Below are 12,822 nucleotides of genomic sequence, written 5' to 3' on the forward strand. Positions count from 1 at the left end.
GAGCTCTCTTTAAACTACGAGTCTTTGGGAGTGACACAGGGCGTAACAAACATACCTGCCAGCATTTAAGTTTAATGTGTGATGTGGTCTGGAGGATGATACCGCATGACGCACGTGTGTGTACGTGCGTGATGTGGTATTATCCTCTACTCAGACCAACGTGGATCAAAGAGATCATTTTCCTTCTTGCTTTTGCCCTGCTCACGTTTGGGACTTTTGCAGTCCATGGTAGTATAAGTTCTTATTGTAAAATGTGTTTTAAAAATAAAATAATAATCCCCATTTTTACTGAATGTACCTGTAATCAGATTTTCTAACTTGAATAGCCAAAACAAGCAATTTGATGGCATCAACTTAGCCTATAAGATGGGTATTTTCATGGATCTAAAAATCATCATATTAATTGATAATGAAAATAACTGTTAATTAAAGGCCTAATTAAGTCTACAACTGTGAATGTTAATATACTGTTAATGAAATGAAAATGAATACTGGTCAACGTGTAGTCTGACAGCTAATCTTAAATCTTAAATCATAATGGGCTATTTTCTATTTAGTCATGATTGATAAAGATTCAGATACAAGTTATCACTGCAGAAAGAAACACAACTACAAAAAATGTGCACAAAAACAAGTCTTCTTTATTTATATAGCACTTCAAGGTGCTTACCATAATCATAAAATATATTTATCAATATGATACAACCATTGTAGTTTCAGAAATAGATCAATCAAAGATTAACTCCAAGTTAACACACACACACAGGAAGTTGGAGTTGAACACGTTCAAAGGTCACTGAACAGAGATCGATGACTTTAGTGGTGAATTATATACATTCACCTGAATACTTTTGAATGATTAACAAAAGAAGATTCATCTCATCTATTAAAGCAACACAAAACGCATGACAGGAAAATACTTTAACATTTTCAATTCCAAAAGACTGATCCAATATTGACATTACCAGTACTATCACTGATAACCACATGACCATTTTTGGCCATGATGAATGACGCTGGGTTGTTTCCATTGATAACCACATTACCATTCTTGGCCATTATTCGTTGGCCTGTGGCACCTCTTGCTTCACCAGCAGAGATGTGTTGACGAGCTGAATGACCCAAAGCAGATGAGAAGGGCTCATGTTGGGAAGGGGCATTTTGCTCAGCTGCTGCTCCCTCTGGAGAAGAAACATCAAGACACAGAAATCAGTAAGAAACACAGTTCAGCAAACGTTGAGCATTTACAAACTCACATATCTACAGCACCTGTGTATGTTTTCTTGAGCTTCTGTGCAGCCTTGTTGTGTTTCATCCTACTCAGGATCTCAACAGTCACGTTCACAGCCCTTTCATCCCCGTAGCGCTCTATCATCTTAGACACAGTGTCATGCCGATGTGGGCTTTCCAGACAGCTCTTGGCCATCGGGTTGCAGCACATTAAGACATTCAGAGTGAGAAACCACTTAAATGTGCTGAAATCCTGGCCAGTCAAGTCCTCCAGAGTCTCCAAGAGCAGTTGTGCAACCAACATTTCTGATGACTGAAGTGGTGGAGGAGAAGAAATAAGTTAGGATCAGTCGATCAACAGAACATTCGTGTCGTTCTCCCGGGTCAAATTGACCCCGTCTGTTTTGACTGTTCCTTCTTTCCTCCCTTCCTTCCTTCCGTCTGTCCTCCCTCCTTTCTTACTTGCCTTGATTAAGGTAGGTTTGTTGTTCACATATATGAGGAATATTAACTTTTATTAACTTTTTATTAACTAACTTTTATTGCTAACTGACTGTCCTGTGGACAATAGAAACTGAGTCAAGCTCATAGCCTTTAATGTTTTATTGCTCCACTTTTTATGGTATTTTTATGAGATCCTTGAGGTGTTAAACACATCAGCATTTCACAAAACAACACAACAGGACTAATTTGGTTTTGTATTTGGTTCTGTTTTCTATTTTGTTGCAGTGCATTTTTCAGATAATCCAAAATGGTTTTCAAATTGTTTGTTTAGCTTAAAAAGTAGCCTGATTTTGGAGATACATGTTTTCACAGGACATCCATGAATTGTTATTCAGAATTAGTCCTTCTTTAAATGAAAGCATACCATTGAATTATATACATATAAAATTATAATTCTGTAGATAAGCCTAATATACTACAGGAGCACACCTTTTCTAAACCATTCAAGTATTAAAAATATCAGACAGGAGCACAATACAATACAATGCTGCATATTGTATCTGCTCAACAATCACCATTAAAATTACTGCAGGAGAAACCACAGACGTAGAAAAACACAATCACAAAGCACCTACCAGTAGTCAGTCTTCTGTGAGCTCAATTAATCGAAATGTCCAACCACGATCAGTGGCGGTTTTTGCTATGGGCAAAGTGGGCAACCGCCCAGGGCGCAATCTACTTGGGGGCGCACGAGCGCTCTCAAAAAAAAAAAAAAAAGAAAAAAAAAAGTCCGTCCGACTCTTCAAAAAAAGAAAAGCGCGTCCTCAAAAACAAAAATTGCCAGTTTTCTAGACTAATACCACTCATTTCCACATCAAGTTGGTGCAGTGGGTGACTTGCTGCTGAGAGTCATGTATACAGGCTGTGTGTGTCAAAAGAAAAGGCAAAGGGGAGGGGGCGGGGGATCAACTTGAGACTGCAGAGGCTGTGAGCAGGCTGTGAGTTAGTCTCAGGGTCCATCATCCACACGGAGACGCTTTTTGGTTTAAAACGCAGATGTTTTGCATCGTTTTGGCCGATCGTCCAAACGAATACTGTAAACGCATTGCCTGAAAACGAAGCTTTCTGAAAGCTGGTCCCAGGGTAAAAAAATCGCAAACGCAGCCCTTGAGTGTTCGTGTGGATGGTGAAAACGCATACCTGCGTTCGATGATGTCATCGCCACACCCCTCGAGCTTAGCCTTCCACTGTGATAACATACAGTCAACAGATACAGTCTCAGCCATGTATGTACATCCAAGGCTTTAACTTATCTTTACTTGTCTTATATACAGTCCATGGGCTTTAATAGGCTACCCTCATTCTCAGAGGAAAAGCAAGGGGGGGAGAGGGGCGGGGGATAGACTGACCTGTGATGATTATGATCCCAGGCCACACAACACAAACTGCTGCTTCCAAATAAATAGTAATACATTTATAAAATTAATACAGACCCGTTATAGCTACATGTAAGTTATTGGGTTATGTGAAAATGCAATAAATAAATAAATAACTTTACACCTGCACTTTCATGTGGTCAAGCACTCAATGATAACAATCTTATCACCCAGAAAACATTTTAATGCCAGTTGTAAAAAGGGTGAAAGTCTGTCAGATTACGTTAATTATTAGTATTTTTCATTTATTTATTTTATTTTATTCATTTGTATGATGACAGATGTGTGTAATTTACTTTTGTGTTTACTATATTTCATTTATTTATCTTATTTTTTGTGTGATGAAGGATTTGTGGGGAGGGGCGCCGATAGTCGGTCCGCCCAGGGCGCAAGACTAGCCAGGACCGCCTCTGACCACGATGTTGATAATCAGAGAGTAGACAGAAACTACAACACACCTGCAGACTATATATACTGTTGGCTGCAGACTTCCTTTTGGTTTGACAGGAAAGTATTAGACAGCACAGCTATGATGGTCCACATGGGCGTGAACTTATTACACACAGAGAGTTTCAGTTGGCGAGAGAGAGAGAGAGAGAGATATGTTATCACCCATTCATAAAGAATATTAATTACTTCTGGGAATTTGATTTGATAGACTGTCAACGGTTTAGAGGAATGTCACGCTGATTGTTAATAAATAACCGAAGCAAACATCCTGGATCTTTGGGCCGTTCTGAGTATCTACTCCGAGGCAGGGACTCGCTTAACCCCTGTAAAGGTTCCAGAACCCTGTCCTATGGAGGCGGTTCCTGCGGTGGAGACACGAACCAACGGCCACGGCCCCGTAAAAAGTACCCCGAAGTTCCTGCGGTGGAAACGGCGCTATAGTCTATTAAGGTTCTCCAAGGTTTTTTATACTCTTAACCATTGAACTATTGCATTTTATTACACAAATTACACTGTCTTGGTTTGGATGATGTTTTTAGAAGTGGTTTCACATATATTTGTCTGATAAAACCCAGGCGATATGTACAACTCCCTTTTAATGACCTTTTAATGGGGTGTACCACAAGATTCTGTGCTTGACCTATTAACATTTAAAGATTAACATTTACAGTCTAAATATAGTATTACTCCAATCTTTTATGCCCTTGACTTTTCTTTAACTGAAGCCATAAATAGACTACAGTCTGCTTTAAACGTTCTTCAGACATCATTGCAGAACCTCAAAGTTGTACTGGATGCTGATAAAATACATTGAATATAAATGGCATGAATTACAAAAAAAACATTAAAACTTGAAAGTCTCACCCCACTGGATGAATTCAAACTTTTCTTTAATTGTTTAATTTTGGACCATTTAAGAGATATTTGTGATAGTTTCTGATGTTGTCTGTATGTATTTGTGTGACTGGCTGTGTTTTGTTATGTGTCTCATCTCACTTGTACCTCTTCTAAAATAAGACCTTGTTCTCAGTGAAACTACCAGATTAAATAGTAGTGATAATATAAACAAAGGTTAACATGCATACTGAAACACTTACTGTAATAACTTTGGCCACTAGGGGGCAGTGCAGCAAGTTGTAAACACTGACATCACCTTGCAAGGACATAGACAATCTTTGGGTAGTTATGTTTGTGGTCAAAGAGACATTTTCTCAAACATTAAAAGAACATGCAATCCTTCAGTTTAACTGGAAACTTAATATCAACACATAGAGACACAGTACACGGCTTTAACTGGAAACCAATGACACATTAATATTTTAACACTGAAAAACACATTTCCACAAATGCTGTCATTATAGTGATCATTCTGATTTTTATTTTTCTAGTCATTCTCAGAATTAGTTAGTTCTTTCTTTTCTTTCTTCCTCTTTTTAATTTGTTGTTCTTGCTGTTTTTGTGATGACATTACTTTTCTGGGTGTAGCCATTCTCAGAATTAGTTAGTTTTTTTTCTTTCTTCCCTTTTTTTGTTTGTTGTTGTGATGACATCATTTTTCTGGGTGCTAGCTTGTCAAATTGGGGGCAAAAGCAGTGTCAGGGATAAGATGACTTTTGGTTCAGTGGTGAACTTCAGGGTTTGGGTAGGGTTAGGGTTTGGCTATGGGTTATGGGTAGGGTAAGTATCCAGGAAATTAATGTAAGTCTATGTAATGTCCCCAAAAGTGACCATGATCTGATGTGTGTGCCCCACACACACACACACACACACACACCCTCAGTCGTACTCATTCTTGCCCTCTGCGCTGCAGCACCACACAGCATTATTCTTGACCCTCCCTTCCTTCCTCTCTTGATATGCAAACAGAGAACGCCCATGGTGGGTTTCAGAGGCCAAAGTAAAGGAATTGCTTGATCAGTCACACATAAGCAAAAACACACACGCCCATAAAAACCTGAAGCATCCAGTGTTTTCTCAGTAGTCTCAGACCGAGTCACTGCCAGCGTCAGACAACCAGCAACTGGTGTTTGAGAGAGACGTCACATATCAGCAGCCAGAGTTTGGAGCCAGGGAAACTGACGAAGGATGTTTGCCTCTGGATGGCCAATCACGCTTCTGCTGTTTTGCCTGTTCGACTCAGGTGAGTGACATGATGAGTGCTAGATGAGTGCTGTGTGACAGGTACGCTGAGACTCAACAGTACAATTAAACCTGCTCGATGTCGTCTAGAAATAACATTTGTATACTACTTAGGAAGCAGGCGTTAATTATACAGACTGGTTATCTGAAGGAGTAGCCTGGTATTATTGTGTGGTCACAGAAAATAAATGATGGAAATTGTTTTACTTGCTGTCACTCATCACAGGTAACACATGTCAATAAGTCGTGAGCAGTTCATCTAAGGACTGATTTCATTTTAGAAATAAAACTATCCAATAGCCTATTTCACACAAAAACAAAACATCAGGATTTAAAGTAGGAAATGAATAAAAAAGTAATTTTGAATAGTAGAAATATTTCTTAATTTTTTGCCCATCTTAAATCATCTCTAATCATCCTGACCCACTTTTGAAACCATGAGTGACCTCAAAAGGTAAATACAGCACATAAAGGCATTTAATTAATATGTGTGTCATATCTGATAAATAATAATATGGCTGAATAAAAAACTGTAATGTAATCATGATATTATAATGACTCTAATTTTTAACCAGTTTGTTGTGGTTTGTGTCAAATTAACTGTGATTAGCTGTACAGATATAACCTGGCAGATATAACATACATTAAATTGTTTAAAGTGATATAGTGCAATCCCAGCTACAGTAGCTTTATTTAACATATTAAATTGTTTTTCAGAGAAAGAGCAAGAGAAGGATTGATATATAGAGAAAGAGTGTATTCGGTCTTAAAGGTGATTTTCTATATATTTCGTCTCGTCAGCAAATCTCATGTGCTGAGCCGAACCAACAATGAACTGATCTACTTACTTACTCACTACTCAGGTATTGTGTGTGTATCCAAAGTGTGGTGTATCTTATTCTTCTGTGCCGTAAAGCATCATTTAAAACATGTCAGTTACCTACATGGCTGTACTGGGAGATTTGTTCCTTCACTTCAAAGATTACAGTCATGTTAGTCAGCTTGTAAACGTCTCTGTGACGTCTAATGACAGCAATCACGCTTTCAGTGATACACATCAACCTGGTGAAGCTCTGTAAACAGAACAGCTTCCTAGACGTGTGCAGTGGTGTCTGCTTTACACAAAACTACTTGCCAGAGTCTGAAATTGTGATCGCCGTTATTAATCTTCAGAGGCATTTTAAAACAAACTAATGTGACTGTAATCGTCCTGGTGAAGGAATCATTTGTATAGGCATCACATACTTTGGCTATAAATAGATCAGTTCATCATTGAATTGACTCTGCACATGAGCTTTGTAGACAATAAAAAAAAACTACAGAAAATGACCAGCTTTATCCTTTAATGAGCTGATTTCGCAGAGTAGATTATTGTGGGAAGCATTACTCTGACACAGCTGATAGGTCAATACAACACACACAGACACATCAGCACACACACACCAAAGGGACTACTGTGAGTGAGATCATCTGATAGGCAGGAGAACAACCTCAGGATTCAGGGGAACAATGGTCATAGAAAAGAGGAGCGAGTTCTTTTGACTTGGGCAGGGTGTCCTTCCTTCCTCAGAGGAACACACTGGGTGTATTCAGTGCACTATGAAACAATGGTTCACAATAGATCAGCTAAAAACAGTATTATTTCACGAGATGGCAAAATCCAATTGACCCTCGCCTGTGTTATGTAAGGACAGAGAAGATGACTCATAAGTTCATACAGCAAGATAAACAAATGAAGACATAAATCATTTCAATTGTGTCATTGATTTTTTTTTCTTCATTATTTAAATAATAATAATACCCACATATTGTAAAGCTAGAAACTAGGTACAAACACCCTGAGAATTAAGCATTAAGTTTGTCTTTAAATACATTAAAATGGTAAATCAATTTATAAATCAATTTGTATTTCACAGTAAACCAGAGTTTTTAAATCAGGTGTCAAGTTTAACATTCCCATGCTGGCTGGATGAATATGTACAATAGGCGTCCGCAAGCCGAGCCAGTTAACTTGAATGTGGATAAAATGATTTAATCTCTTCTAGACTTTCCAAATGTTATCAAATCGAATAGATCAAATTCTGATAATAAAATTAGTCATTTCACAGATGTTGTGTGATCTTCATCCGCTTTTTTACAGACACAAAAGCAACAGATTAAGCTACGATGAAGCCTATGACGCATGAAGCATGTATTAACAGTGTTTTTGTAATTACTCTCGCTGCCAGGAGGAGGAGATAAAAGTCCCGCACTCCAGCTTTAAGTGATAGATCTAATCAGTTTTAAACACCTGGCTAATCACTGACACCAGACCGTTATTAGTTTGTCAGGGTTTTTTTTAATATTACTATTACGTGTAAGTCTGGAAGACACAAAAATAATTGCATTTAATCATTTAAAATGTACTTTTAGAGAACAAACAAACCAAATACTAACATTTTCTATGATTCTGGGTTTCACTGTTTACACTTTAAAAAGATGAAATAGAAGAAAATGTTTTGAAATGTTAGCATCTATTCTGAACTTTTTGTCATGAAACTCATCCAGTTACAATAATTTAGAAGGAGCCCTTAAGACTTACTGAGATATATGTATTGCTGTGTTTACATGTACAGTATACGTGACTGATTTTGTCTGTGTTCCTCTCCTGCCCTTTGACCACTCCTGTGTCCTCAGCTACCTCATCTCCTGTTTCCACGTACACGCCCGCATCGCCTCTTCGATTGCAAATTTCACCTCCCTCTCCCATTCCGACAATTATCCCATCTCTACAGTCTCCTTCTCTCAGTACCCCACCCCCCATCCCTTCCTTCGACAGCCACTCTGCAGTGACGACAGAAGACATACACTGCACTGTGACGATATCACCCTCCGCTCTGGTAGTCAGGTATGGCAAGAAAACTATAGCTAGAAAGAGGTTGTTCCTTCTTTGAATACATTTTTTTCTGAAAGTTGAATTATCCAGGAATTCAAAAGACATAAGATTAAAGGAATGTCTGAGAAAATAAACCTGTCAATCATTTCGTGACCCCTCAGATTCATCTTGTGAGGTTAAGGTTGGTAAGGCTGGAAAACACAACTGTAATGTGAAGCTTTGGGCAAAGGTTATCCGACGCTGAGAACATTGGACCTATGTTGAGAAGCTAATACAGTAGCATATGCTTCAGGTTTGCCCCATTTTACCGTCCTCTACTCCCGAGAACTATCTGTGCCTGTTTAGACACTAATTTAAACCAGTGACGAAATAAGAAGGAGAAAAGAGAAAACAAACCCAAAAAAGGTCTTGCTTAGGAGCTTTTCTCATGTGTCTGTATTGGACAACTTCCATCCTTTTTGATTTGTGTTACCACCAACCCATTTGGGAGGCTTGTTTTTCCACCGTGTCTGAAAAATGACGACTAATTGTGTGTAAACTCTCCTGTCACAGGTTTGGAGATCCAGCAACAGCTACCTGCTCTGCACCAAATGTGCATGTTGAATACCTGACATGGGACATTGTAAGTTAAACACAGATGTGTTGCAGGACAGTTCTGTATTGTATTGTATTGTATTGTATTACATTACATTGTACAGGTATACATTAATAAGCACCACCAATATAACAAGTTAAACAGCATTTTAAAATTGTGACCTTTTCCAGGGTGACCTTATGAATCCATCCCCGGTTTTGAGTGTGAACAGCATCACTAAGTGGGACATCACACCTATGTGCACTGGAATGACAGCAATAAACTCGTGCTCGCTTAGTCTCTCTGTGATTGTCTACAGTGAGTTAAAAACTTATATTTTGTTTTGCTCATGTTCAAACCTTGTCTTTATGATTTATCCGTTATCCTGTCCACAGAGCCTCCAGACAGTGTGTCCATCACTTTTGCAAATCACACTGGACCAATGTTTGAGGGTCGTCAGTACACTCTGCAGTGTACGGTTCTGGAGGTTGCTCCTATTGGAAACCTCATTGTGACTTTCTACAGAGGACAGACAGAACTACAGAGACTACAGTCCAACAGCAAAACAAAGGAGCCAGTCAATGAGACCTTCACCCTGGACATCAATCCTACTAAAGAAGATGATGGGGTCCAGTACTGGTGTGAAGCCAAGCTAGACCTGGGAGCTGAAGGACCACAGCCTCCTCCAGTGGTGACGTCACAAAACATCACTGCAGTGGTTCTCTGTGAGTCAAAAAACAACATACACTCACTTGTATTATATTACATGGGGACATATGCACATTTACAGGTCTATATTTTTAATCTGGGGCTCTACTGGAATATCTGACCCTTTATGCAGCCCCTCAGCATCTCTCTGACGCTGAGCGTTTTAGTTTGCCTCTTTATGGTCCCCCTCCTGAGGAGCCCACTCTGTTCTGATTGGCCAGCTTTAAGAAGTTGCCCGTCAACAGACTTCCAGCAGCTATGCAGTTTACGTCAAGAAACCATGCAACAAACTACAGTAATCATTTTATTGCTCTTTACTTGAAATTCTCAAACACATCCATACATATTCGAGCTGGAATCCAACCTAAAATATGTGGGTGGGAAATGAAACAACACATGGAAAAACCTCAGCAATAATCTTAGGATCAATGGCTATGGTGCGAACATCCATTTATGGGCATCATCGGCAAGATAGAAAAAAAAGACATTGTAAAATTAAGTGTTTAGAGGAGGTTGAAGTCCTGGTTTTTGACATTTTTACATACATTAACCTCAGCTTTTACCACGTTAAGCATAGATATCTGACATCATAACCGCATATAAATAACAATCACAAAAAGCACAATATGTCCCCTTCAAAGTGTCTGATTTACTTAAGGTTTGCATCTCTGCTGTCTCCACCCTGTTGCATCCGTTTTCATTTACCCAGTCATTCTTAGATCACCAGCAAAATGCACGCAAACTAAACTTGCAATCTATTGCACTGTGCACATAATTTAGTTCCCTTTATTTGGGATCTGAGAAAATCAGGCCCAAAGTGTTTTACTGAATAATTCTCATTTTCATCTTCTCTCTCTCCTGGTTACCAATCTCCGTCAACTGTCTCTTTTTTCCTCCCTCAGTTGGTCCACACCTCGTTTGTCCAGAAAAAATGCAGGTGATAGAGGGGGGCACCCTCAGCTGTGAGGTGAGGGGAAACCCTAAACCTACAATAGTGACTTGGTTCAAAGACGGGCAGGTAGTGTCCCTGCCCACTCACTCAAGCAGAAAGCATGCTGGGAAATACACCGTCTCAGTAGATGGACGGAAAAACCTTACATTGGAGGTGGAGGTCCTCCCTGGCAGTGGTAGGTTCATATCTGAGACATGTTGCCATGTTTTTCTATATGACATTGGAGGATCTCATATGTAGCACTGATGCAATTAATTTGTCTCTTCTCTTTCTAGGAACTGCAAACTGCTGTAATAGTCATTTCCTGTTGGCTGTCGTGCTTATTCAGATATTCATTTGCTGTAAATCCTAAAAGAACTGAACATGATTTGTTCTCTTGTTGCTGTTTGGATGAACTGCTCCGCCTCCTGTGAGGAACGTTTGTCAGGAAAGACTTTTTGTTGCGTCTTTTTTCTTGTTTCCAAAACAGATCATTTTTGCATAATTTTCACTTTGTACATTCTCATTCAACAAAATGCTGTCTCCATCGAATTTTTATACACCGTTATGTAACCAGGTGAGACCACGTGAAATTACAAGATCTTTTTCATGGGATGATAAAGAAGCAGATAAAGCTCAATTTTAGAGAGCTTTCACCCAGGTACACTTTCTTATACAATTAAAATTGTGTTTTCATATAATCTACACAAAAGAGGTAAAAAATGACACCTGAAATGACTGAAAGCTGCTCTGGAAAGAAATTCACCTTCTAATCATGTACAGTCCAATAATCTTCATCCCTTCATTGTCTTTTTTTTTTTAAAGAGATATTTCTATGAACTTTTTGTACAACAATCAATTTCTGTGTTAATGTTTAACTTTCTGTAATGCGTGTAGAGTGTGGCGTCCACACGTTCAACATTGCAAAACCCTACAAGTCTTGTTCCACTTTGGTTAAATGCTGTCTCCTGTACACCAAAATAAACTATCATGTGTCCAAAAGAGGAACTATATAAGCTTCATCCTTCAAACTCCCTTGAAATGTTTGTACATTTACAGATAGACAGTCAAAATAAACAATTGCAGGTCAATCATTCATACAGTGTCAATTATGTCAAAGTGGCAAATAATTAGAAAACATGTTAAAACAAAGAGAAAAAAGGATGTGAACGAAACCCCCAAATATGCAGGTCAGAGGACACGTCCCTGCATTAGCAGACAGCACTTTATTAAACGCACATGAAATGACACTTCCTGGATTTTATGTATTTCTTGTTCAAACAGGAAGTTGGAGCAGGGCAATGTGCAGGGAGTGTAATCAGTGTGGGAGAGAAATCTATTGTATTTTAAGGGATAGGTGGACCGGAGAGTATGTTCAAATATTTATGAAAGTTTTATTGGTTGAAATGTGTATTTATGCCCACTAGTGCAGGGTAACGTCACCAGAAAGTCATGCGAGGTCATTTCATGGCGGCTGTAAAAGACACTAAAGCGTTTTCAACACTCAGTGACTGATGTGTGTGTGACCAAGTCCTTCAACTTTTGTTTGGCTTTGACTGAACTTCAATGGTTTAGTGCATCAATACTAAAACTTATTGTTCAAATTTATAAGTAGTCACGATTATTGTGAGATGAAAATCGCTATGTTGAACTGTTGAATTAATATTTATGTATACAATTACATTTGGCTTAAGTGATATTGTTCATACCAATAAAGCATTTTCAGTGGAAACAGAGAGAGGGGACCCGAGAGAGAGCCCCTATAATCGCAGTTAATCGTAAAACCGGTTAACCCTGTGCCATACGTTACAGTAAGACAATCAGGCCAAAACAAATTACTATGCCACATACAATCTCTTTATTATTTATCATTTTAAAGTAAATCATTCAAACTTTCAAACAAAGTCTTTCAAATACAAGTCAGACTTAAAGGAACATTATCTCATGTATCACAAGATTTGCTCAAAAATATAAGAGGCGGTTTGACGGTCAGCTTCTAGTTCTCATCAGTAAAAGTGCTTACACTACTTGTGTG

General features: G+C 38.7%; 1 protein-coding gene across 1 annotated transcript; it reads left to right on the forward strand.

The window, feature by feature from the left end:
* Positions 1–5,503: 5,503 nt before the first annotated feature.
* On the forward strand, positions 5,504–11,840 carry LOC128367638 (vascular cell adhesion protein 1-like). The gene is made up of 7 exons (XM_053328254.1): positions 5,504–5,700; positions 8,376–8,586; positions 9,127–9,196; positions 9,340–9,466; positions 9,544–9,873; positions 10,759–10,983; positions 11,084–11,840. Exons 1-7 carry the CDS (start codon positions 5,646–5,648, stop codon positions 11,158–11,160), a joined length of 1,095 nt encoding a protein of 364 aa, XP_053184229.1. The 5' UTR covers positions 5,504–5,645; the 3' UTR covers positions 11,161–11,840.
* Positions 11,841–12,822: the final 982 nt, after the last annotated feature.

Source organism: Scomber japonicus, chromosome 2 (assembly GCF_027409825.1).
Source record: "Scomber japonicus isolate fScoJap1 chromosome 2, fScoJap1.pri, whole genome shotgun sequence".
Taxonomy (NCBI): Eukaryota; Metazoa; Chordata; class Actinopteri; order Scombriformes; family Scombridae; genus Scomber; species Scomber japonicus.